Source organism: Ambystoma mexicanum, chromosome 7p (genome assembly GCF_040938575.1).
Source record: "Ambystoma mexicanum isolate Mex_15411 chromosome 7p, UKY_AmexF1_1, whole genome shotgun sequence".
NCBI lineage: Eukaryota > Metazoa > Chordata > Amphibia > Caudata > Ambystomatidae > Ambystoma > Ambystoma mexicanum.
Window position 1 is genome coordinate 613,536,190 of NC_090939.1, and position 27,793 is coordinate 613,563,982.

The window sequence follows — 27,793 nt, forward strand, 5'->3', positions numbered from 1 at the left end:
TTCAGGCCTAACGCAGCCAGAACCCAGTGTAGGTGTCCACCCACCAGACTGCACACATCCAACTGATATCTTCAGCACCACACCTAGCGCTAGGATGCAGCTACCATCCGGCAATAACATCTGCTGCACACATATCTGGTGCACCCACGCACCCTACGACCCTATCTCTCTCTACTGACCAGAACTGCGGTTCCTGAGGGCGTTCAACCTACCAGCGCTTTGAGATCATACCAATGAGATATATAGAGCGCTATATAAATGCCAACAAAACATAACAAGGGGATAGTGTGTTCCACACCAGGGATACACCTTATAAATGTGAGGGAAATCATTCAAGAGTATTGTGGACAAAGTATACAGAGGGAGGTTGGGGGGAGGGAGGGGCAGTGGGCAAGGAGCTGTTCCAGTATGGGACATAAATAATAATAGCATGGCTCCCAGGGATTTAGGAGAAAATGTAGCACCTTCCAAACAAGTACTTATTCAGGCCAGAGATACCACTAGATGAGAAAGAAGGGACGATAGTGCCACTAGTATTAGAGGCAGTAATCGTGGGGGACGAGTTGATAGCAGTGCACCGGACAGATGACACATGGCGAGAAGTGATCGCAATAGCTGAAGGGTACAGGCTCACTACAGTTACAGACGAAGAACAATTCAAAGACAACAGATCAGACCATGAGATGGTGTTCGAAATGAGCATCACATACTGGGTGAGAATACATTACAGAGAAGTACCACACAGAATGGCGATGGCGCTGAAAGCACTGCCAACCTTTCTTGAGGAGGATATGGCAAAGGTCTTCCGCATCTTATGGACCACAAGTCCCTATGATGTGGGGCTTCTGAAGGGGATAGGAGCAGTGAAGCTAAAACTAAAGCCAGAAGCCATTCTGCCACAAATTAAACAATACCCACTTTCAAGAGGCAAACAAAGGTATTTATGAGACCATTGCAGCACTAGTGAAGCGAGGCACCCAAGTGCCATCAGAATCACCATGCAACACGGCTGTGTACCCTGTCAAAAAGGCGTCAGGAGTGTCATGGCATTTTATACAGGACTTGCACCCTCTTAACCACATTGTAGAAGCAGAATATCCTTTAGTTCCGAACCCAGCAACAATTTTGTGCAGCATCCCCACGGAAGCTGCCTACTTCATGGTCATAGATTTGAAGAAAGCATTCGTTTGTATACCACTGCACCCAGACGCACAAGACTTAATTTCATTTCTATATACAAATAAGAAGTGGAAACATACATGACTTCCTCAAGGGTACTGTGAATCACCTTCCAAATTCAATAGGGTCTACAAATGGACTTAGACAACGTACAGATGGAAAGCTCAGTTGTACAGTACGCAGATGACATATTGATTTGCAGCAAGACAGAAGAACAGTGTAGAAATGACTCAGTGATTATGCTGACAGTACTAGCAGAAATGGTTACAAGGTGGACAAGGACAAACTACAATATTGCCAGACAGAAGTGTTATACATTGGACAGATCTCCCAAAATGGCCGATGAGTGACACCAGAGAGGACAGGGGCAATACACAGGACAGCAAAACCAACAACAGTCAAAGAGATGCAGCAGTTCTTGGGACTATGTAATTACTGCAGGGAACGGGTATTCGATTACAGCACCTACACTAGGCCCTTATTAAGTGTACTGAAGGAAGCACAGAGAGGGGAGAAAAAAATACAATGGACTACAGAAATGACTAAGGCATTTAACGAGCTGACGGAAGCAATATGCACAGCTCCAGTGTTAGGGATCCGAGACTATCAAAAGGAATTCTTTCTGTTCTCACATTCCGACGGAACCACTAGCTTATTACAGCTGGAAACTAGAACCAGTAATGAGAGGACACTATCCATGCGAACAAGCATTGGCTGCAGCCGCATTCACAGTGGACAAATCAACGAGTATTACCATGGAATGCAGCACCACTCTCTACGTGAAGCATGCACTCTTTGCAATACTGGAAAGACCGGAGAGCACACTGAGAATACAGAGGGCCTTTGGGTATGAGGTGTTACTATCTAACCCAGATCTCAAGATAGCGAGATGCAGACTTGTCAATCCAGCGACCTTTCTCGCTGACGCTTTACAAAAGGGGCGACTAGGCACACGACTGCACACCGAACCTAGAAGAATTCAGTGACACTGTCAAAGTACAGGAGGACGCACTTGAGGGAGGAGACATGCTCTACATTGACAGGTCTTCAACAATTGAGCAGACAACTGGGGAAAGACTTACAGGGACAGCAGTTGTGAGACAAAAAGGATGGGACAAGCAAGGTGGTGATGATGATGATGATGGCACACCTGCCATCACATTACTCAGCACAAGCAGCAGAATTAGTGGCCTTAACATTGGCATTGGGGCGCAGCAGGGAGAATGAAGTGACAATTTATTCAGATTCAGCCTGTATGACATCCACAGCGCATTCTGGGCTGTCATGTTGGATGAGAAGTGCCTTCAGACGTGCTGATGGGTCACCGGTGCAGAATGCACCCCTATTGGGCAGATTGGTAGACATCATAGACCTCCCAGAGCGAATAGCAAAACTGAAATACCAAGCACACACAAAAGGGGAGGATCCTATCTCCAGGGATAACGAAGCAGCAGAGGCAAAACAGGGTGCCTACTTTAGGGACGTTTGAGAAATTGAGGCTTCGTCACACGCCGGCAATTATGCAAGAAATATGATACTAACAGAGGGGTACAAAATATTACCAGTGACACAAATTAGGCAGCTGCACCCAGGGAGGAAACGGAACTGTGGCTGAGGAGGGGATGTACAGTGTCTCCAACAGATGCCCTATAGCAGCAAAACAACACAGGGAAGATGGTCATCCCACTTGTATTACTGCACATAGCACTGACAACTACACTATCCAACCCATACAGGGAAGGCGTTGCTTGCCGCTTATATTGGAGAAACATGGTTCTGTCCTAACTTGGACATGTGGCCAAATTCATGATTGTTTGGTGTGTAAATAATATACTGCAAGTCCTACATCAATGGTAGTGAGAGGAGTTTTACCTCGCCCAGTGGGTCAATTCCAACACCTACACGTCGACTATGTCGACATGATACAAGTCTGCCAAGGGTACTGCTACATGATCATGGTCGTGTGTCCATTTTCCTGTTGGATTGAGGCTGGGCCTTGTTCCCATACTGATGCCCTTAGAGCGACGCAATTCCTGGTCTTGGAGATATTCCCACAATGGGATGTGTGAGGTCCTGCGGTCTGACAATGGCCCTCACTTCGCCAATGAGATGTTCCAGCATATTACAACCATGCTGGGTCCATCACACCACCTCCTGTGCCTATCGCCCACAAGCAAACAGGCTGTGTGAACGCCGCAATGGCTATAGCCAAAACTAAAGAGTTTGAACAAAAGCTGGCTGCATTGCCTCGCCCTAGCCTTGTTCGCACTGCGCAATAAGCCCGGGTCCGACCACCATTTAACCCCAAACGAGGTGGTGACAAGGCGGCGCATACGACTTCCGCTGGCTCCTCCCACTAGAGCAATAAAGGATGCTAAGAATGTGGCTAATGTATTGCGTCAGGAAATGTAGGCGTATACAACTTCCTTCATTGCTAGGGCCTCTTATTTGTCGCCAGCTGCAAAGACACCAGGAGAGGCCTGAAGCCAGAGAAGAAAGCGACCACGCCGAAAGTCATGAGGGATTACTGAAGCAGCCACCCCATATACCCAGGAGACCAGTTTCTCCTGAGGAATTTTTCCTGCAAGTGGGATGCACCAAGGTTCAAGGGCCCCCACACAGTACAACTAATAAATGTGAGAGCTGTCAAACCGGTTGGGAGGAACGGTTGTAATCACCTCAGTGACATCGAGCCCTACAAAGCAGTGGCCTCATATGGCACAGACATCGACAGGGCCAATGATCCTCAGCAAGAAGAGCAAAGGAATAATTTGGAAGCAGCACTACCTAGCAGAGGACACCCAATGGTTAATCGCTCACGGGCAGCAGAATTAGGGCAAGGAGTTCCTACACATCCGGAGTGAGGGTACACTGTTATTTTTCTTTCCGCACACATTCATCGTGAAAGTGCGACTGTTTTTATTGCATTTCTTCCATGCTTCCTATTGATCCCCAACCTGACACCTTCCAAGGTCAATTTGTCCAATTTATTAGAAGCTTCAACAGGTCTCGGGCACGCTATCCTAATGTGTATTTCCATGTCTTCACAGCATACCTGGCCCAAGTTTACCCCCAACTAGAAAGAGGAAACCCATCTGTCCTTGCAGTCCTCAGAGACCCTAGAATTAAAACTCTGTGGGAACAACTATTCATTTTTACCATGACAGACTACATAGTCTACAGGGCTTTAACTAATATAATACTAATACATTAATGCTAATTTTTACACATTTCAGGCAGGCAACTGATCTCTTCAAAGCTGCACCAGGATCCAAGCAGCACAGATAATGGAAACGGTTATTTAAAAAGTGCTTATCTTGTCTTGTCTCTTATTTCCAAGTGGTGTTTTTGCTTTTCTTTTTTGGCAAATATCCCTTGTATCTAGCGCTAGCGCTGAATCCTCTACTAACATTACCCCAACTCCAGCAGGTGGAACGACTATGTCATGTGGACAAGGGAGCGCTGTAAGGAGAGCTAATCGCAGTGCTGATACAGATATGTAAGGGATGGACCTATATCTCACCGGCACTGCTTGAGTGTCTAACAATATGTGGTACAAGCACATGACCAAAGTAGGTAAAGAAACCACTGTGGAGAGCTGCTATGTCTGCTCACTAATCCCCCATACCATGAGTGCCTCCAGAACATTTATAGCAACTGAAATACCAGCAGCAAGAGCACAATGCCTTATGTACCCATCCATGGTTACAACCCGTGGACGATTACAAGGAAAAACAGCAACATTAGGATGGATGTCCAAGGCGACGTACCCATATGACGACAGTTCTATAAAGACTCTTGACATGATGAACAATTACTGGCAATTCATACCTGATGGCCAAAACAATAACGAAAGAATTACCATGCCCGAAGAGGGGGGGACAAGGAAATAGGAGGAGAACCAGGATGCTGGGAAAGACCATAGATGCTGGTGTATGGCCAAATATACACAGCAGAAGGATGGGAAGAGGGAATAGTAGGTAGCAAAGCACACACCCTAATACAAGCACCGGTAAACACAGTGCAAGGAGAAAACGACAAGTGCCTGTAAGAATGGGATGCGAGTACCACGTTGCTCACCTGGGTAAACAATGAAGCTGGACCAATGCCCATAATACCACTGAAGAAACCAGCATTATGTTACCAGAATGATGGTGCAGTTAAGGTTGGAGATAGTACAGAGTGTAGGTACACAGAAAAGCATCCAGCAATGAAGGTTGGCACAGCAGTATTAATGGACAGCTATTGGGTGTGTGGATCCAAGGCATACGATAAGCTGCCACCCAACTGGGGAGGAGTTTGCTCATTGGTGCACATCAATATGCCAGCACTGGTAGTGCCACAGAAGGATGTGAAGATAGACAACTTCCCTAAAATGGATGCTAACAAGAGAAAAAAGATATTAATCAAAGTGGAAGAAAAGGCAAGAAGGATACGGTCAGTAGAAGTGAGTGGAGTGAAAAGAGAAAACTATTTCTCATCAGAAGCTGAAGCATCACTAGACGATGTACCACCTGAGCATAAGTTGTTCAGCAGGACAGAGATGTTTTTTGCGTCAGTTCCAGCTGTCCAGACATATACAAACGCAAAATGGTTGCAGATAACAAGATGGGAGCTGATGCAGACAATTAACTATACAGTAAATGGTTTCAATGCAATAAAAGAAGAGCTCTGAGCACTAAGGTTAATGAGACTCCAAAACAGATATGTTCTAGACCTCCGCACAGCAATGGAAGGAGGATTTGCTCCAAGATCGGGATTTCCTGTTGCACGTTCGTGCCTGCAAATGACTGAAGGAATGGCACACTGACAGAGGCAGTGACAAGATTATCGAAGATGCACGCCAAGATGGAGGAGGAAGCCAAAGGGACAGAAAAGGACCAGAGCTGGTTGTCATGCATATGGTCATGGATTCCAACATGGTTAGGAGACGGACTGGAAGTATAACTAGGAGCATTAATACTAGTACTAGCGGGAATGTGTATGGTCAAGATTTGCATCAAACAATGTTGCAAAACTACTGAGAAGACTAGACTGATACGTATGTCCAAAGATATTCTCTCAGAAAGCCATTTAAACCTTATCCAGTCAACGTCTTTACAACATTAGTCATGGAGCAAATTCCTCAATGGAGGACGTTGACTAATGCCGGGAAACCACTGTGCTGACGTCCTTAGTGACACCACGATATAGCCACGTTAGTCATGAAGTACACTCGCAACCATGAATAACGTTACACAAACACACACTTGTATACACCAGGAACATGCTTACACAGTTCGTAGATAGAGGATAAATACACATACATACTGTCAAAAGCTTTTATTATTTTTCTCAGCCAAGTGCAGAAACTCTAAACGAAAGGAAACAAAGTGATGCAGCCAAGCTTGCAGATGCTTATGGCAACTAACCCTGTGGAGCTATAGGAAACATAGCACGATATAGATGTGTAGAAATCGTAGTATAAGTATTAACGGGATCACATCAGGCCACAAACCGCAGGACGAGAGATGAGGAAAAGCAGAACCAGGCTGCACAGAACAGGAAGGCCAGGGCTCATAGCCAAGGTCAGAGACAAGCAGCAATTCTAAACTTAAAACGACAAGGGCCATCTGCAGAAAAACAGAATAAATCCTCATAAATTGCAGACCAGAAGAGCTTGATTTCATGGTCCTCAAACATGTGATGCGGCCAAGCTAGACAATGGTTATGCACTCGCGGTGGGAAGATGAACAGTTCTCAGCAACACAGACATGAAGAGACATATAAACTTGTCAACAATGTTGCAACATGGAGAGAACTCTCACAGGCAAGCTGGTACTGCCAACAGATACACTGGGAACCAAGTCATTCTCATCACCTTGAAGAGGTGCACAGAGAGCGCTGAGAACAGAGCTGGTAACAGGCCTGGGATGACCAGTTCCAGCCAATCAGAGGGCAGAAATCCAGGGGTGGATAGCAGAAGGCAAGGGCCAATGGTAATGCTGCGACCAAGCAACAATGTAATAGTTTGTTACTTGGGGAAGGGGCAGGCCAGCCACCTGACATGAGGGGGGCCAATCAACCCAGATCCATAGGGGCAATCTATACTGTCTACCACTCCGATCACCCGATCAGAAAGTGAGATAGGTTTTTCGGGGAAGGGCCCATGTTGTGACAATACTCTGCAACAAAAAGGCTTGACAAGGGTTTGGGACTGGTGACTCTGGAGATTTTTGAATGTCATGTATGATCCCTGTTGGGTTTTTGTAATAAACAACAGGCTAACTTGCCCTTGGCCGAGTCCTGTTTTTTCTGGGGAAAGGGTTGTTGGGTCCTGGGAGCTGAACGGGTAAACTGGAAGTAACCCCCAGACCTGACATACCAGACTTCACCAACACTTCCTGCGTCAGTAAAATGGAAGCAATCCAATTTCTCATGCACCGTCATTGACACCTGCAGGCTGAAACCGGCATTCACTTGACATACAATTCTTGAAGAAAAGGTCCTTTATGTGCAATTTAAATTAAAAAAGTCATCACTTGAAAATTCATATCTTTTGAAAGGAAGGTCCTATTAACTTGCAATTTATACCTAAAAAATATCTCTTTTAATCTATATAAAAATCACCTGTAATACACCTGGTGGGTAATGGAAAATACAAAGATAAATGGGAAAAATTACTACCTATAGAAATACACAATGTACAGGAACATTTCACGTTTTGAGTTATTCCTTCTGATCTACAGAAAATGACTTTTTCCAATGAAACTTGCTCATTAACATCTGAAGTTAAATTAAATTAAAGGAAAGGCCTCTCCATAACATGAGAAGTGAAATTCCCTGCCGGTTTTGCAGTCATGGGATTGGTGGAAGCCACAACTTATTCACAATATGTGCGGAGGAGCTGAAGATATAAAATAGCTTGCACACTGAATTGAGGGGTTATTAATATTGGGTGATGAACATTGGAGAATATTTCTGAACACAACTGGAGATGGGCTGGGGAGCTCATATCATTTGGATGACTGGTTCCTAGGAAGGCTGCAAACAAGCCCTTTCAGAGAGAGTTGACCAGCCCATAATGGAAAAGCCAGTTCTTCTAGCTGAATAACATTTTGGATGTAATACATCCATAATCTTAGAATTTTGGACATTCTACTAGAAAAGAATACAACAGTGCTAATATTTCTATCAGAAATTCTTCATTAAAGGATATTTGAATACTGCATGACTTTATTTTCTCTAATACAAGACAACGCTTATACAGGGTAACTATAAATCAGCAATAGCATAAAACCATATGGGAACCAATGTCTTAAAAAAGACCTTCCTGTTGAAACACATGTCAGTATTTTGTTTGAATATTTCTATGACAATAAATAGTACAGATCCGTTATCTTTTGAAGCCGACTTATTTTGATCATAGAAACATTTATCCATAAGCATTTGGCAAATTCTTAGAAAGGCTATGTTATGTTATGTTACTTGGCATTTATATAGTGCTCTACATATCATTGGTATGACCTCAAAGCGCTGGTAGGTTGAAGGCCCTCGGGCACCGTAGTTCTGGTCAGTAGAGAGAGATAGTGTCGTAGGGTGCGTCAGTGTACCAGATATGTGTGCAGCTAATGTAATTGCAGGATGGTAGCTGCATCCTAGCGTTAGGTGTGGTGCTGAAGATATCAGTTGGATGTGTGCAGTCTGGTGGGTGGACACCCAGACTGGGCTCTGGCTGCGTTAGGCCTGAAAGGATGCATAGGTGAGCAACTAGGCCGGAATGTGCTCGGCTAGCTGCGTTCTATTAGAGTGATGAGGTGTTCATGGGGTCGTATTCATATGCGAACAGCTAGGCCGAATTAATCAGGGGTATAGCTGTGTTCTAGTTGAATGATGGTGTATAGTAGAGAGTAAGCGTAGTGATGTGATATGATGGTTACCTTTAAAGCGCCTCAGATCAGGCACGTGAACTGGCTGGCAGGGAACAGATCGGCACATGGACACAGAGACAGGGGGCTGGCCTTACAGCGACAGGAGGGGGGATACGGATATATAGCAACAGCATGGGGAACAGGAAAGGAGGGTACACATTGATACACATGTGGGGCATGTTAACATTTACATTTGCATTTCTATCCAGCTGCGAATCAGGCTAATTTTCACAGCTCCACTCAAGTGGGGGACATGCCAACATTTGCATTTCTATCTAGAAGTGACTCAGGCTAATGTTCACAGCTCCACTCAAGTGTGCGACATGCCACCATTTGCATTTATATCTAGAAGCGACTCAGGCTAACCTTCACAATCCTGTCACAGTCTGGTGCAGGCTAATGTTCACAATTCTAACAGAGTGCGGCATTGCCAATATTCATAATCTTGTCCAGGTCCGGCGCAGGCTAATGATTGCAATTCTAACTAAGTGCAGTATTGCTATCATTCACAATCTAGTATGGGTCTGGCGCAGGCTAATGTTCACAATTCCCTCCAAATGATGGACAGCTTAACATTCACATTGCTGACTAGGTCTGGTGCAGGCTAATATTCACAACTGTGACCAAGTGCAGCATTGATAACATTCACAGCCCTGTCTGGGTCTGGCACAGGCTAATGTTCACAAATCATGAATTAGACCAAGCTGAAAAATGTTATTTTTTATTCTGATATTATTGAAATTAAAAATTATAGCACAAAGACCAAATAAGAGCCCTTCAGTATCAATTTCGAAATACACACTCCTGAAAAAGGAAACCCTATTTTTGGCATTATGGATCTGTCCACAGCTTTTGATTTGGTGGACCGTATACAGCTGTAGTTAATACTACTTGACCTAGATTTTCTTGAAGTCCTTTTGAATCTCTGTTACGGAGAATTCTCATTCTATGGTTAATTTCTCTTATCTATAGAGTCCCCCAGCAGCTTTGCTGTATTTGAAGGGTTTGTTTTTTCTCCTGCTAAGAGTGTGACTCTTTTTTCCACTCTTAGGCATATTTGCTATGTGTGTTCTAGGCTATTTTATTGTGTTTAATGTCTACGGTGTTTATCTCTCCTCCATGGGAACCATCTTTATCCACATGTGTTACACAGCACCCTGCGTGTAGTGACAAAGGGGTGTCGAAGCGACCCCCAAACATAGACTCCATACCCTGGGACTGACTACTGTCTCCCAGGGCATGTAAAGTCCCAATTGACTTTACTAGTCAATCTTTATGAACAAAACCAGTACAACCCATCTTACTATGGAGGTACTGGCAAGGGTTAATCATTTTTCCCTTATGTTCATTTTCAGGAGGGTACTGTACAGTCCCTCTCTCAAAAGTTTCTGGCTGGTGGCAGTGGTTACTACCAAAAATATTCGACCGCAAATATTTCCCTATGGAATTTTCCCATTGTTCCAGGCTACCACAGGATACCACATTTACTGACAGTCTCTAACATACTGCTGGTTTATTTTTATATTAACTTTACTCCGGTAGGTTTTATTTGCCAGAACTTTTATATAAATTCTTTCTCGTGTCTTTCTATAAACTCCTAACCCAGGTTGGGGATCCTTTGTTCGTCCTTTTGGTGGGCTTCTGCCAGGAAGCCCTCCTTTCGGCGCCACTGAGTCAGCAGAATGACCACTCCACTGTGTGAGTGACAGCTAGGCTGTATGAATTGGGATCTTTTTGCATAAAAGCAGGGTCCCGAAGACTGGAAGAGCAAGACGTTGCCACTGGAACTAAGAAGCCGAAGAGGAGAGAAGCCAAAGACATCTGCAACGACTGAACCACCGGTGAAGCCCTGCTGCAGCGTCTCACCACTTTTCTCCACACGACAAGAGAAGATCTTCATCTGCAAGAGCCTTCTTCTCTTGAGCTGGTGTGGCCAACCAGCTTGCCAATCGCATTCCTGAACCTGCCTTGGTCAAATCGCCAGTGCTCTGCACTCGAAGACCGGATAGCCAGGCACCCGGACTGCGATTTAAAGGAGCGTACCTTTTATTCATTGGGCAGCACCGCGGCTGGTTTCATCCCTGGGCAGTGCAGTAACTCGAACCTTCCTCCACGACGAGAGTCTCTCTAACTCTGCTGGATCTCCCGAACTGCAGGAACTGCCAGGAACAACCGCCACCGCAGGAGCCTCTTCTACATTTTAAGGTACTTTGTTCCGCAAGGCCTCCCTTTTCACATGGTAGTGCTAAAGGTGTTTTAAATCCTTTACCTACCTGCTGGGTTGGCTGCCCCTATCCTCTAACATTCTCTTCACCTTCTGCATCCACCTTTTCGAATCGTTTAACAAAGATTTGACTGCAGCTACAAGAATATTTTGCTCCTGGGCTCTTTGCCCTGTACCACCGACTCTGGCACAGGCCTATTGACTCTGGCTGAATTTGTTAGAACTTCCTTCTCTAGATTGCTTCTCAACTAGAACTGTGTTGGTGCACCTACTTCTTATAACCACCTTTTCCTTCCCACTTTTAAAACTTGTGAAGTGCCATTTTGCTCGGTTTTCATTTAATTATTATGCATGCTAAAGTACTGCTGTGTCTAAACTTGTTCACAAACTTATGGGTAGTGTTGCTAGGGTGTCTAAGAATATATTCCTGTATAACTTGTGCTTTCCCTCCCTTGTGAGAAATTGCTAGAGTGCCATTTGTGTTTGGTTTTCACTGTGCCGTTTTGCTCAGTTTTCACTCTTGCTCAAACTTGTCTACAATTTGACTAGGGAGTTGTGTATACTTTTCTTGACTGATTTTAACTTGCTTTAATAACTGTAATTAATCTTAGAAGTGTGTAAAATAAATATATTCTTTTTAATACAAAGCTTTGGTCAGTGTTTCCTTGTGCCACAGTAGTATAGCCCTATTCTGTAAACCCTGAATACTGGTCATCTCCCTCTTTTGAGATAAGTCTGACACCTTCTCTAAGCAGCTTTGTGCTGCCTCACTCGGACTTTTGTTCTCACTGGCATACTATGAAAGCCCCCTTGGCTTGGTGGCCAGGAATTCTCCGTTTAGGCTACCATTTAGTAGAACACTCTGCCCGTTGCTCTATGTCATGTGACTAACCTTACCAAGTCTTAATCGCAAGCTGAAGAAAAGGCTCCAGTGATTCCAAGTCTCTAGTGCAGTAGATTCTAATTACAACATTTCTGCAGTCTTTAGTACGAAGAAACCACTTCCAAGGCATCAGGGCACTTTAGAAGCCTATCCTGTCATATCATCTTCAAACCCTGTGAAGAAACCTGTTGCACTTTTATACACAATGCCCGAGGTATCCTAAAAAGCGAAAAGGAATTTGCATTTGTTCCTGACCTTGAGAAGCGAGACAATCCTGGGACCGAACTGTGCTTATGGGGGCATTCTGACATAAAAGGGAGATAAAAAGAAAGTCTGGGCAACACACAAAGGAGAAGGGGGCAATACTTTGCATGCTGGTTTGGGTAGTAATCCTAGATGCACATTTTCCATTCACAAATCTCTAGCTTCAACTCCTGCAATTTCTGGCATTTGGGCAAACCTAGGCAGCTCTCTGTGCACCACCACTGTAATATCAAGCCCTCATCAGCCGTCCACCCACCCCATGATCACGTTCCTGCGACCTCCCCTTTATTTGCATGGGTCTTTCAGCCTAGCTCAATGTTGGGCTACTTATGCATGAACTTCCGCTGCTGTCCAGATTGCAGAGTTCTTTCCTTGCCCACCCTCCTCACACTCTGTAAGCCTACCCTCAGCCTGATCACCCCTCTGTGGTACTGCACCTGTAACCTTGCATAGATCTCCTCATCCACCAACAAGATTGTCTGGTCTTTTTTGGGACCGATCCTTGCATACTGACACTAGAGGGGGCTAATGGCACTGGAAGTAGGACGTGACGTCCCACCGACTCTTAGCAGTGTTGCTTTAAACAAATAAAATTAAGTAACATCTATAACTTGTGTTGATACATTTTGCACTTAAAATATCATCCAGGATGAACAAACCCCTTTCTGATTATATTTTGTAAGTAATGATAAATCACAGTGGGAATGAATTGAAGAGTTTATGAAAAGGAGGGTAAAGTGATAAGTGTTGTTGTGCATTTCACTGTTTTAAAACTGCGAGGGCCCACATTCATCTTCTGCCACATGGTGGCACAGGATTACAACATTGTGGGAATTGAAAGAAGCTAGACCTAAGAGTCTGTCCCTGCCAACTACTCTTTCAAATACAGTTTGCCAAAACTAGCGAACACAATTCTTACCTTGTTACTGCTCCTGAAAATATTCTCTGTAGCATTCGATTGGATATAGCTGTGGGAGAAAAGGTATGAATGAATACCCAACATGAGGAGTTTTGGAACGTTAGCAGTCACCAAGTACAAACATGGATATCTTTAAAGTAATATTAGGTTTTTAAGCAGGATTCCTCCAGGTATGTCACATCGTGGACAGAAAGATCTCAGTGCCAACACATTTTTTCTGCATTTAATGCTTATAGCGGTTAGCACATTGCAAAAATGCATGCAGCAGTGAAAGGGTTACTGAAACCCACTTTTTCGACCTGGGAAGGATGAAGGACTGAGTCAACATTGCAAGAATTTTGAATTGCAAGCTGGCTCAAAGTCTGAGACGAGCGCTCACCTCAGTAAGCTATCCACCAGGGTCGGGTTGCAGGCAGGAAGAGGTAAAATGAAAAAATGTAAAGCATCTCACACACTAGTAAGGCACATCAACACCTAATCAACCTTACATCTGATGTGCTCTTAGTCGAGTAAACAAAAAAAAACGGGCATGCCCCATATTACTTGGAACATGGAAGGTAATCCTGTGGTTAAAAAAATAACGCAATCTCTTCCGATTTAAATTTACAATGCTAATTAAAAGAGTTCAGTGGAACAAACTATTGCATCTGCAAACACTGTAGTAACATTTTGGAAACTGGTCATTTAAAAAATTGGGTAATATATTCAAAAATAATTATTTGATTCAAGCAAGGAATACCCTCAGGAAGCTCGTTCCATTTGCTAGGAGCCCACGTATCGAATTCGATTCCCCCATAGTTTCGTGATTTAAATCAGGGCAGGGAGAGCAATTTATTGTTATTCGAGTGAAGTGTTCTCCTGCATGGTGCTGCCTTTAGTCGATCAGCCAGATATAGGGAGGGGCGCGTCACATGTGAGATATTTGAGTCAACGTGAGAGCTTTGCATTGAATTCTGTGCTTCACAGGCAGCCAGTGAAGGGCACAGCTCGTGGCAATGGTGCGATCATGCATCCCAAGACCTATATGGTTTATAAATCTGCATCTCAGGGAGAACTCTATTTGTTATATTTGTCTGATTGAAGAATGGAACACCACTTTCAACAGATTTATTTATTTTATTTGTTTAATACCATACCTGAGTTCGGTTTCTAAGCACAGGTCTGGGATTCGAACCTCTGTTGCTCTGCATGGTTTTAATTCCAAGACCAGCGGGTTGCCCCTGTGCTATCCTCAGTTATCTACGCTGAGGACACGGAGTATATTGTAATATTGCACGAGCCATGTAATGCCCTGCTTGCGTTCCAACAAATGATCAATGTTTTTCAGGACATCATAAATTACTGTGTATTTGTGAACTTGGATGACCTTGTTTTTCACGTCTGGATTACCTTTACTAACTTAGAATGAAACCCCCCCCCCCCCCCCCCAACATTTCAAAATGTTATAAACATTTGAGGGCGCCTCTGCTGAGAATGCACCATACCAGTAAGGGAAAACCAGACTGGGCCACCTTGCTCTATATAGAGCGATGCTACACCAAAATATCATCTGACTAATGACGCCTAATAAGATAGAAATGTGTCAGCGGATGCCTTTGGTACTCTTGTTCAGAGAATTAGTGCCTGGTCTTTAAATGCAGCACTGCCTTTGTGGGCAGGACCAGACTGGTATACACATGGTTATGGCATCCCATACGTCACATTATTTAGCCTTGTTTTTCAGAGGAGGGGTTCTCACATTTTGTAACCTTTGGTTAGGGATCATGTTGTAGGATATGCAGATGGTGGGAACTATTCTACTTGGAAGATGAGGGTCTTTCTGCTCATCAAAACAAGAACAACAGACTCTGGGGCTGCAGGAATGAAAAACAGTTGTTTGTCAGTGACAAAATATTAATGCATGTCTTCCTTCTATGGGAGAACAGCGTTCCATGCCCTCATGGCAGAAAGGAGCTGAGGAGCAAATTTCTTGTCTTTGTGAGCAGCGTGTGGTGAGGGCAGCATTGAAATTGGAACAGAGGCTATATATCCGTCAACAACCCCCTTCTAATCCTCACCTGAACCTACCGACGAGGAGTGAGGGGATTGTTCCGTTCGGGTCTTTCGCCTTGCCCTTCGTTTCTCTGGAGGTCTTCTGTTCTTGGTAGAGTTATGGCTTGGCACGAGAAGTAACCACTATGCCTGTCTAAAAACAGCCTAGACAAGGGACTTACTCCCCGGGACACCAAGTTAGGGGGAAAAAACACACAAGGCACACAAAAAAAACAGATGGCGGTCTAGTCGAAAGCAAGTACCGTAGAGAAGAATTTCACTTGGCAGATCAGATTGTCTAGATCAGAACCTTCCTCAAAGGAGAAGAGGAATATGTCCAGCAAGCAGGTTCCAAAGAACAGCAGGACACAGCACAAAGGTAGCAACAGGGCAAAAGCAAGCAGGCAGGTTAAGTAGCAAACAAGCAGGCAGTAAATGGAAGGATGTTGACGAAGAGAATAGAGTAGCTGCAAGAAGAAACGAGCAAAGGAGGATATCGCTCAGAGAGCGAAAAGCACAGAAAGCTAGAACTAGCGTCTTACCCAAGACGAATGTGCAGATGGTGGGAAACCGGTTCCAACGAACTGTCGCGCCAGTCTGAAAGTGAACATATCCTACTGGCTGGTGGCCATGATGGAAAAAGTCTAGAGTGGACGACAAGTTATGAGGACTAACGAGACAGAACGCTAATGGCTGCCTGTGTCATGCCCGCGCCGCTGGCGCATGCATTGGCAACCATCATGGACTACTTGGTACTCATTTATCCTCCTAATACTCCTTGAACAACTCCTTTTCACGCCTTGGTCTTTTATTTCAATTTGCTCAACTTTGGTTCTTTCTTATTTTATTCAATTAACTACATTTACCATAATGCACCTGGCTGCAGTCCTCAATTCCTGGCTATTCTCATTCATCGTTATGGGGACCACAATCCCCAGAAGCCCTAGTGGCCAGTGCTGCTTCCACCTGCTCAGGACCAGAGAGGGAGGAGGCAGATCGTCTTCAGGTGTGCTGCTACAGGTGCCGTCAATTAGCCTGCCTCAGAACAGGGCAGGTCTGTATATAAGCAGCTGCCTGCAGGAGCACAGGATCTTGCATCTTGAGTTCTCCCCGCTCCTGTTTGCCTTGACCCTTTACTTTTTATGCTGTTCCTGTTGCTGCATTATCCTGTTTTGTTCCAGTGCCCTTTCCGGGCTCCCTGCCTTGCAGCCGATCACGCTCCGCTGCCTTCTACCTACAGCCCTTGTTCTCTGGGCTTCCTGCCTTGCAGCCTATTACAGTCCTCTGCAGCCCTCTACAGTCAGTGGCCCTGCTCCTCTGGGCTCACTCCTTGCTGCCCTGCTCCTCTGGGCTCCTTGCCCTGCAGCCTGCCTCACTCCGGCTGCCTACAGTCCTTGTCCTCTGGGCTCCCGGCCCTGCAGCCTACCTCACTCCGGCTGCCTACAGTCCTAGTCCTCTGCAGCCCGCCTTGCAGCCTGCCTCACTCCGGCTGCCTACAATCCTTGTCCTCTGGGCTCCCTGCCCTGCAGCCTGCCTCACTCCGGCTGCCTACAGCCCTTGTCCTCTGGGCTCCCTACCATGCAGCTTGCAAACTTCTGCTGTCTCCAAGCCCTTGTTCCCTGGGCTCCCTACCTTGCAGCCTGCACCTCTTTGCTGCCTACAGCCCTGCTCCTCTGGGCTCCCTACCTAGCGGCCCTATTCTTTTGGGCTCTCTGTCTGTGGCCTACTACTAATCTCTCTCTATCCTGTTCTTCTGGACTCCGTGCCTTTCAGCCTACTACAGGCCTACACAGTCCAATACAGTTTGCCTGCACCTAGTGCCACTCTTGACTGCAGACCTGCTTCCTACTTTGCAGCCTTCTGTTTTCCTGACTCCTGCTCCTTGTTCTCTTCCTTGAGTCCTCTGTACTCCACCTTAGGTTATCTATTTCAGTCTAACTGCCTTTCCTTCATTTCCTTCTGCTAGATTGCTCATTGACTCCCTTTTCGCTGGATATTTCTGTTCTTGTCTTCTCATGCGTCTTATGTAATCCCTTTGTACAGAGCTTGCCTGTTGGTTTCCGGCAGGCAACCTTTGCCCCTTCCTTTGTCGCGTTTTCAGTGTTACAGACACCCACTGCTGTTGTTCCCAGCCATGAGCATACAGCGTGGGCCTCGGTTATGGCAATCTGTGCAGAAGGCTGGAGTTTCCTAAGGTTCGTGGAACACTCTTTCCCATTTCAGCATACACCCCAAGAGGGAATCCAATTTGTTTGAACCTTTGTATCTTTTGCCCCTTTTGGCTCACAGCTACTGTTTCCTACTCTTCTTTCTTGTTGAACTTCCTGCTGTGTGTGCTTATCTGCTACCTTACCTCGGCACAGCCACCCAAACCCTACTTGGGTACCCTGTGCCACTCTTGACAGAGTGCCATTCCTGACAGCCTGTCCCTCTTCTCCACAAGCACCAGAACAGAGATGCTGTGACAATATCATACCCAAATAAGAATAAAGAATGCACAAGAATATAAAAAAAACTACGTGCACCCAATGGGCCAAGGCAAACATCCAGTCACCACACTAATGCAATAGTAACACCTTCCTTAATTTTTATTTCCATATCATATAGTGAAATTGTTCCCTAATTACAAAGATCATCAGAACTACAGAAATGGCATTAGGTAAGCCCGTTCTGGCATTTCACACAGTCACATTTTGTAATGGTTCTAAGACAGGTACAAGGAGGCTAAGACTGGTTAGATCGAGGTTAGTGGTAGGAGGTAGTGCAGGGTAAATTTAAGATATATGATCGAGATGCTGTTAGGTGTCTTGAGAGAAGAGCCAGGTTTTGAGGCCTCTACGGAAGGACCAAAGGGAAGGATCTGATATCAGGGTCAAGGGCATAATGTTCCAGTGTTTGGCTGCGAGCACAGGGAAGCTACAACCTGCAGATTTTTGCTTTCTAAATCTTGGGATGGCAAGGTGGCAGGAGTAGGCTGAACAGGTAGGTCTGTTGGACTGAACTTTGGAGATTTGTCTAGCTAAATAGGTAGGGGCACTGTTGTGGGTTAATGATAAGATTTTGAATTTAATACGACCCCGAACCGGTAACCAGTGGATATTACGTCTGGCTGTGAAGATGTGTTCTTTTTTTGCAGGATTATGTGGAGTTTTCCAGAGCTAGCCTATAACGTGTCCATTTTTCTGGATGCTTGCAGTATCCCCACAAACTCGCTCTACTTTGCATATTTTAATCTAGAAATATGTTAGGGTAGATTAACTGATCCTATATCAATTATCTTTCAAAGTTGGGACAAAAGCATCTTACAGGTCACTCACCAAAAGAAAATCAATTTAAAACGCCATTCCATGACTAAAGGACAGCATGGATATGATGTTGCAGTACTCTGTATTCACAAAATACAGTGCGTTATTTAGAACAGAAATGACACACAAAGGAAGGTAGGAAGGTAATATTGGAAACAGACAATGCCTAGAAAGGGTACCTTTAATAGGGGATCAATAATATTGGAGTTTGAGTAAATAGTTGATGAGGAGGTAGGATGATGGGAAATAAACCTGGGACTTAGACAAGGGAACAGACACATGTAGCCTACATTACAGGCCTAGTGCCAGGGCAGCTGGTGGTATTTGTATTTACAGCTGAAACATAGGAGTGAGGTGCAGAGGGAAGGAGTGGACCAGTGTCAGTTAAAGGAAGAGATACTATATACAAAGGGTGAGTCCTGTCCTCATCACAATTTAAATGCAATCAATTCTTGCAATACTCATTCAAAGCCTTTACTGGAAACCTAGCCAGACACAACCCATTTGTCTTGCTAGGCAAAGAACCATCCAACCACTGAGGGTTCACCACACCTGCCTTTTTGATTTGGCTAAAAAGTGTGGAATAAATGTGTTTTAAAGTAAAACAAAAAGTCATTTTAGAGGTGTGCTCAAACAGTCAGTGAGATCACATTATGAGAAGTGCATACAATTAACTACAACAACATACTTATTTGTAGATACGATGTGTAATCTGATATCCACACAGATATATCCTGACAGATATTACTTCATACTAGTCAGAACAACATGATTGCAAATTCATTGGGTGTTATTATACAAAGTCAATAAAACAGTCTGTGCTGACAGATGTGCACAAAACACACATTAATACTTTAGGACACCTGATACATACACCATGGGAGTACTCCAATAGTCCTGGTTACCAAGAGAGCATGGTACAGATAGGTTTACATTTTTTGGTTATGTATCGTGTGCCAAAGAAATCTAAATGTTTTTTGGTCCAATGAATGTGGAGCAGAGACCTCAGGATGCACTGTATCAAAGCCTGGCGTTTGGAAGAATGACCAAGGAAGTGGTCGCCGTCTAGATATAACTGAAGCAAGTTCAGGTGGTCCAAGTTCATATAGGACCCTGTGGGGGTCAGAAGAACCGTGGGGACCACTGATGTTTCTGCTTGATGAGGTGTGGGCCTTCTTCACGGACCAAGTGTTGGAAGGTCTATCTACAATTAAAGACTTCAGGTATATCTAGACGTCGACCAGTTCCTTGGTCATTCTTCCAAACGCCATCAATTACGATATAAACACGTACGGCGTTACAAATAGCATCGGATAACCTTTTGGACTCCGGTCTCCATTTGGCAGCACTGTCGTTTAATAGGTAAGAACCTCCCTACATCTTTGGTCTATCTGATATTCACAGGAGTTCTCATTGTGTAGAACCCTCTTCCCCCCATGTTATTTTCCCCTAGTCTCATTGGCAACCTGCAGAACCTGCTGACTAGCCATTTCAATGGTCAAGCTCTGGCTACCTTCCAAGATTTTTCGATCATCCCCGCTCTACCACAGGATGTTGGAGCCACACTATGATTAAGACGTAAAACCAGTGTCCCGGAAGACTATTAGCTGTAAGTCATTTTCCTCTTACAGCCCCCTTTTCTACACCATGCATAGAAAATTCACTTACTAGCTGCTTCTTATATCTACTCCCTTTTTGCAGATAAGAGTTTGCCCTCTAAACGTCCAGACCAGATTCCGCGATTGCCCGGGATCCCCGACCCGGACTTACCCCATTTTCTCTTGAAGAAATTTTATTGAAAAGCACAAGGTTAGAGCTATTACTGTTATTGTTCTTTTTGTAGTCTACAGTTCCCACATCTGTCTCATGATCATACAGTTGATGTTGTGCTCAGCACCATTTATAAAGGAATTCCACGATACTGTCTTAGATCTTTACTTCAATCGAAATATAATGTTACTTTAACAGCTGACAGGATGTTTTTCACCTTTTGATTCTGTAACTTTAACTATGGATATCCAGCTTAAATAATAGACTATATACCAATTGAAGTCTGTTGAAATGACTATTCCACAATGATTTGGATGGAAGCATCACTCTAACGTAAATATTGTACATTTCTTTCACTAGAAATATTGATTTGCCCCTGATGAAGAGTGTTGTACCACTCGAAATGCGTTGGGCCATCCACAGCTTCAACATCAAGAATAAAAATGAAGATTGGTTCTTGTGACCTAATTTGATTGAATGTTTATTTCTTTAATAGCTGGCCTTTTTTTAAAAATTGATTTAATACAAAGGTTCCCATTAATTTGATTAGAAACATTGTCTAAATAACAATCTAACTGTTGTTCTGGTTTTCCAGATATTAGAAAGTGTGCAGGGGACGTGAGTTCCCAAATTGGGAACTTATTTTTTTTCTTATTACTTTGTGCAACCTAGGTGTCAAGGTTGCCTATCTCTCCTCTGCACCTCATATCTATTTCTTATAACCCTTAAATTTCTTTCTTGGGCAATAATCCTACACACTGACATCTGCACTAATAGGGTGTGCCATATTTGTCCAATTTTCCTTCTTTCGTCTATATAGACGAGCCCACACCCAGCGTGGTGCTTTGACCAGAGGCTGGCGAACATGCAGCAAACAACCCATAGCCCTGAAATGACAGATCCGGCACAGGAGGCCTATTGGAGGGAGCAGGAGCTACCTAACTGCAGCGAGACACTGAGCCACCAGCAAGGCCCCGCTAGGAGCCGATGGAAGGAAGCGTCTGCTCCAGCAGCGGCGAAGGAAGCTGACCGAACAAGACCACCCCACCTTCTCAACACGGCGATTGGAGAAGCACTTCCCGACAGAAAAAAAAGGTATGCATTCGCTCTGGGAAGTCAGGCGACAAGGCAGATTCTAAGGCGGGGTGAGAATCGAACAGTGCCAAGATAGAGTGAGCAAACCGATCGACTCAAGACAGGGTGAGAGAAACAAACAACCCCAAGACGGAGTAAGAGTAATTCAAACCTGAGGTGGGCCAAAGAGAGACAACAACCAGACCAATGTGTGAAACCCGAGATTCCAGGCAAGAGTATCCAACAGGAGAAGTGGAGAGCAGGCTACTTTAATAATTAGAAAGTGAGCCCAGTAGACTACCTGGAACAGGACTTACAAATCCCAACAATACTAAGGATACCAGTTCAGTTCAGCTTTATTTCAATATATATTATATCATAAAAGCAACAAGCATCAAACAAATCACAATTTCAGAAAAACAGAAATAAAAATCAGGGATAAAACATTGGTAAAAAGCCAGCTGATCATAAAACAACAATGTCAAACAGTCAATACTCATGTACACAAATTCATAATAGTTATAATAAGGTTTAAGTTACTTACCTGTAACTATTGTGGTCTGGCATGGATTCACATGCTCATGAACATTCCCCGTCATCAGGCTGGCAATCCACATTAAAAGAAAAAACTGTTTCACTTTCACTTTAAAAAGTCCTGAAAAGTCCTTTGCCGAATTACTTGACAAGCCTGTGAGAGCACAGTGACGGTCTGCCCAGAGACTTGCTGTACCTGGATATGGGGTCAAGATGCACCTTGACAGAGGTGTGAGCCAGTCCCGCTTTGGCCAAGAAAAGCAAATAAGGTAGAAGTTGTGGAGCCGTGACACACAGAGGGTTAATGAGTCCGGCGCCACTCTCAGAGGCGTTTCCATTGATGTCCGTAGCACTTCAACGTTGACAAGGCCCTGGCCAGGCTGTCCTTACACGGGTATAGCATAACCTCCAAACCCTAAGGCTGAAGTAGCAATGCCCTCAGGTTCAGAGACTGTGGGTCGTGATGCAGAATCGCCCTCCCTCCCTTTTCTGGCGAGACTATATGAGGACAGCGGCAGCCGGGGCCACTGACAGACATAGTAAGTCCGGATACCAGATTTGCCTCGGCTACGCCGGAGCAACAGGTATTATCCTGCAATAGCAGTGTGGTTATCACATGTAAGAGGAGTGGAAACTGAGGGAAGGCGTACATGAACCGAACCTCCCACGGAAACAAGACCGCGTCCCCCATTCTCCTCGGCTGAAGGAACCTGCTGGCAGAACTTTGGCACTTGGTGTTCGCCATTGTTGAGAAGAGATGCATCTGGGGCTGGTTCCATTTGCCGAACAGAAAATCCACTTGGTCCCGGTGAAGTTCCCACTCATGGTAATAAAGCAGTTTGCTGCTCAGTGAGTCCACAGTGGTGTTCTTTACTTCCGCTAGGTGAAACGGCACAAGGAACATGCCTTGATGAATGGCCCAGTGCCACAGGTCCTGGGCCTCCTTGTTTGGAAAGCACTGGTAAGGGGGTGTCCCCCTTGTTTCCGTGTGTAGAACATGGTGGTGTTGTCTGTGAAGATACTCGGCACCTTGCCCTTGAACGATGAGAGAAAAGACTTGAGGGCCCAGAATCGGTCCCGAAGTTTCCAGGACGTTGATGTGGAGGTCCTTCTCCAGTTGCCAGAGGCCTCTGGCGTGCAACTGTCTGGTGTGGGCTCCCCATCCCTCTAGAGAGGCATCCGTGGGGACCCCCTCTGGGTAAGGAGGAACCTGAAATGGTGCTCCCACACACCCCACCAGTGAATCGCTTGACGTAACTCCTCGTTGTGCAAGATTTTGGCCGCAAAGTTCTCAGACACCTGCATCCACCTCACATCCAGGAACTCCTGCAGAGGCATCATGTGAAGTCTGCATAGGCGAAAGAGGCTGATGCAGGAGGACATAATGCCCTGCAGCGACTTGATGGACCAAACTGTCACTGTCTACACCAACGACAAGCTCTGTACTTTCCCTTGTATGGCTCTCACCCTCTCCTGCGAGGGGGACGCCAAACACGTCACAGTGTTGAGACGGGCACCTAGACTGCGCATCCTGAGATGGTGTCAATCAAGACTTTCGATAGTTTATGGAGAACCCCAACTCTGTCAGCAGATGTACGGTTTTCGTTTTTTGTCCGCATGCCAGATCTTGTGAGAGGGAGGGCACCAGCCAGTCATCCAGGTAGGGGTATACGTGGATGCCTTGTAGATGAAGATGCGGTGCCACCGGGAGCATGCACTTCGTAAACACCCTCATCGATTTCAGGCTGAAAGGTTGAGCCCTGAACTGGTAATGCTTACCTTCAACCACGATCCGTAGGAACTTAGTGTTTCTTGTGAATGGGGATATGGAAGTAGGCGTCCTCCAGATACAATGACAGAACATCTCCTTGCTCGAGCTGGCCGAGCACCTGTTGCAACGTGACCATTCGGAACCTTTGAGACTTACTTTTTGAGACGACGAAGATCTAGGATCGGCCTGAATCCACACCCCCCCCCCCCGCCGCCCTGTTTCCTTTCGAACCAGAGAGTATCTGGCATATACTCCAGAGCCCTGAGGACGGGTTCTATTGCCCCCTTCTGTAAAATGGCCAGCATCTCCTGCAGAAGCTGTGGTCCATGTTGTTCATATTGCTGAATCGACGGAATAGGAGGACACCTGCATTGGAACTCCAAGGTGTGCCCCTGTCCGAGAGCGTCCAGCACCCATCTGTCCGTGGTGATCTTCTCCCATGTGCTGACGAACTTCGTCAGCCGGCCTCTCACTGGGTTGCACAGGTGGGGGCCCCGAGGCAATGGGCGTTTCAGGCCTGCTAGGGGGCTGGAGTTCTGGCCTGTGGGCAGCGCCCACACTGTCCTCTGCTGACTTAAGAGTGACCCCTGTACGCTTCCTGAGGAGGAGTGTGGAGGATGTTGGTACTGTGTATTATAAGACTTGAAGGATCTTCCTGGTTTTCCTCTGGAAGAGAAAACGAACGACGGCCATCGCTGCTGCAAAGTTCTCTGTCTCTGTGTCGGTCTTTATTTCTTGCAAAGACTGATCTACCACCTTTCCGAAGAGATTCTTCCTGCCAAATTACATAGCTGTTAGGAAAGATTCTCTTTACTGCACCTTTCCTTGCATTTTTATGGAACCCCTAAACTTTTTGCTTTTATTTTTTAATCTGACCTGTACTTTTGCAGCACAGTGAATCCTTTAGCTTTACTGTACTGGCCTTTGTTCACATGTTATGGGAAACTGATATGTTATATATAGGACGCACGGCGCCCGTAGCCTCAGTTGTAGTTTTTTCCCAGAACGTGTGGCACCAATCTCCTGCCAGTGTGACTGCAGAAAGCCTTGCAGAAAAGTAAGCTGCAATCGCATTGGAAATTCAGTAGAGGGCCAGGCTGGGAGGGCGATGTGGAATATGTCGAAGGAACATCCCATAGAAAGAACGTTACCAGATATGGTAAGTAACTTGTTCTTCGAGGGGATTGTGTCCTCCGACGTATTACACATCTATGACATACTCCCAAAGCAGTACCAACTTATGGAGGTGGGAAAAGAATTTACAATTTTAGAATGCCCAATGAAATGGCTGAATAGAGGACTGCCTTACCAAAGGCCAAATCCTGCCCATGGATGGAGTCCAAGGAATAGTGTCTCACACAAGTATGGACAGAGGCCCATGTGGCTGCTTTGCAAATATTGCGAATAGGAACGCCTCTCTGTAGAGCAGTGGAGGCAGCCACACCCCTAGTAGAGGGAGCCCTTAATCCTACTGGAGGGTCCTTTCCCGCAAAACGGTAACACTCAGATCATCAAAATGATCCATCTGGACAAGGTCTGCTTGGAAACAGCCTGACCCAAGCGCCTTCCAGCATAGCCAACAAAGAGCTGATCGTCCACTCTGACCCGGGACATCCGTGAGAGATAGAAACTCAAAGCTCTCCTAGGATCCAACCTATGGAGCCTCTCCTCTTCCTTACCAGGATGTAGAGGAGGATAAAACTCCGGAAGAATCACCTTCTGGCTCAAATGGAATTCCGACACAACCTTCGGAAGAAAAGAAGGCCGCACCCGCAGGACAACCCTTTCCTTATGGAAAACAGTAAAGGGTGGCTTTGCGGAAAGTGCCTGCAACTCACTCACTCTGCGTGCAGAAGTAACCGCAACTAAAAGCACAGTTTTAAAGGACAACAGTCGCAACAGACAAGAATGTAAGGGCTCAAACGGAGCTCCCATTAGGAACTTCAAAACCAAATTCAAATCCCATCCCGGCACCTGGAAAGGCGACGGTGGAAACACATAAGTTAGCCCTTTTAGAAACTGAGAAATCAAAGGAATCTTAAAATAAGAACATTCCTCAGTCGAGTGCTTAAATACAGAAAGCGCCGCCAGGTAACCCTTAATGATACCCACTTGCAGGCCCTTGTGGGCTAAAGAAAGCCAAAAAAAAAAAAAAACAAAGGAATGGAACATTGGAAAGGATCCACATTCTGTAACCTGCACCAGTCACAGAACTTTCTCCAACGGCAACGGTACAGCGACTTCTTTGCGGGTCTTCTAGCCGAAAGCAACACCTCCACCATGTCTTCGGGGAGGTCCCAATCCTTATACCTCAACCTTTCAGATACCAAGCATGAAGGCTGAGAGACTTGACCTCTGGATGGAGAACCCGACCCCCCTCCTGCGAGAGCCGATCGTTGCGGTAAGGAAGACGGTGTGGAGGGCAGATGGACATGTCTAGAAGGTCCAGGTACCACGCTCTCCTGGCCCATGCCGGAGCAATGAGGATCATTCGGGAACCGAACCTCTGTAACCTCTGCAACACTTGCGAAATGACGGGGACTGGAGGAAACGTGCACAGCAGTGGGAAGGACCACTCCACTACGAACGCGTCCCCTAAGGCTCCTCCTGGGGGAAATTCCCGCGAGCAGGATCTTGCGCACTCCGGTTGACACTGGTGGCGAAGAGATCCACTTGTGGGGTTCCCCAAAGGGCAAAGATCTCCAAAAGAACTTCCTGAGCCAGCTCCCACTCGTGAGAGACCGTGCTCTGCCTGCTCAGAGCGTCTGCCGCCGCATTTTCGTCTCCGGCCAGATGAACTACTGAGATCAAAATTTCCTGCTGGATTGCTTCCGTGCACAACGGGAGTGACCCTGCCCCCCCCCCCCCCTTTTCTGTTGAGGTAGCGCATGGCCACTGTTTTGTCTGTAATAACCAGAACATTCTTCCCCTGCACAGACGGCAGAAAAGCCTTCTGGGCTAGCCTGACGGCCCTCAGCTCTAACAGATTGATGTGGAGTCTGGACTCCGACAGAGACCAATGTCCGCTGGCTGTCAACTTGTTGGCATGAGCACCCCAACCTGTGAGGAATATGTCCGTCACGATCGTCACCTCCTGCCATGGTTGCCAAAATGGTGCTCCCTTCATCAGATTGCCCTCGTCGGCCCACCATAGAAGATCCTGGGCGACCGAGGTCGGAATCTGAACGGGATCCGACATCCTGCCGGAGAACTGTGACCACTGCATCTTGAGAGCCCACTGCAGGGATCTCATCCACAGCCTGGCCTCTGGAACCAGGAAAATGGAGGATGCCATGAGGTTGAGCAACCACAAGAATTCGAACGCCCGGAGACTCTGGGCACGTTGAAACTTGTCCACCATCTGCACAATGTGATGAGCCCTCACCTGGAGAGGCGAACACTGCCCCATGGATGTGTCGAGCACTGCTCTGATGTATTGGAGCCGCTGGGTAGGTGTCAAATGTGACTTCTTTAAATTGAGGGAGAAGCCCAGCTTGTGAAGGGAGTGGCAGGTGACGGACAGACGATCCAGGGCTTGCTCGGGAGAGCGCACCCTGATGAAGTAATCGTCCAGGTAGGGGTAGACGTGAACCCCCCTTTCCTGAGATACCCTGCCACCACCACCATCAGCTTGGTGAAGACCCTCGGGCGGAGGTCAATCCGAACGGCAGGACCCGAAGCTGAAAATGCAAGTTGCCAACCGCGAACCTCAGGTACTTGTGCTTGGGATGGATCGGCACATGAAAATAAGCGTCCTTGAGGTCGAGAGACACCAAACAGTCCTGAAGTTGAAGGGCCTGGAGGACTTGAGAAAGAGTAACCATCTTGAACTTGTCCTTCCTGAGGAGCTTGTTCAAACCTCTCAAGTCCATGATGGGTCTCAACCCCCCCCCCCCGTCTTTCTTTGAAATCAGAAAATAAGGGGAATA

At 45.9% G+C, this 27,793-nt stretch overlaps 1 protein-coding gene across 2 annotated transcripts in view; it reads right to left on the minus strand.

Moving 5' to 3' along the window:
- Positions 1–27,793, minus strand: part of PPP2R3B (protein phosphatase 2 regulatory subunit B''beta) — an 877,473-nt gene that overhangs the window by 256,550 nt on the left and 593,130 nt on the right. For both annotated transcript variants that reach the window (XM_069636634.1, XM_069636635.1), the window contains exon 8: positions 13,380–13,428. In XM_069636634.1, coding sequence (XP_069492735.1) covers positions 13,380–13,428 — 49 coding nt within the window. The remainder of the gene's footprint in view (positions 1–13,379; positions 13,429–27,793) is intronic.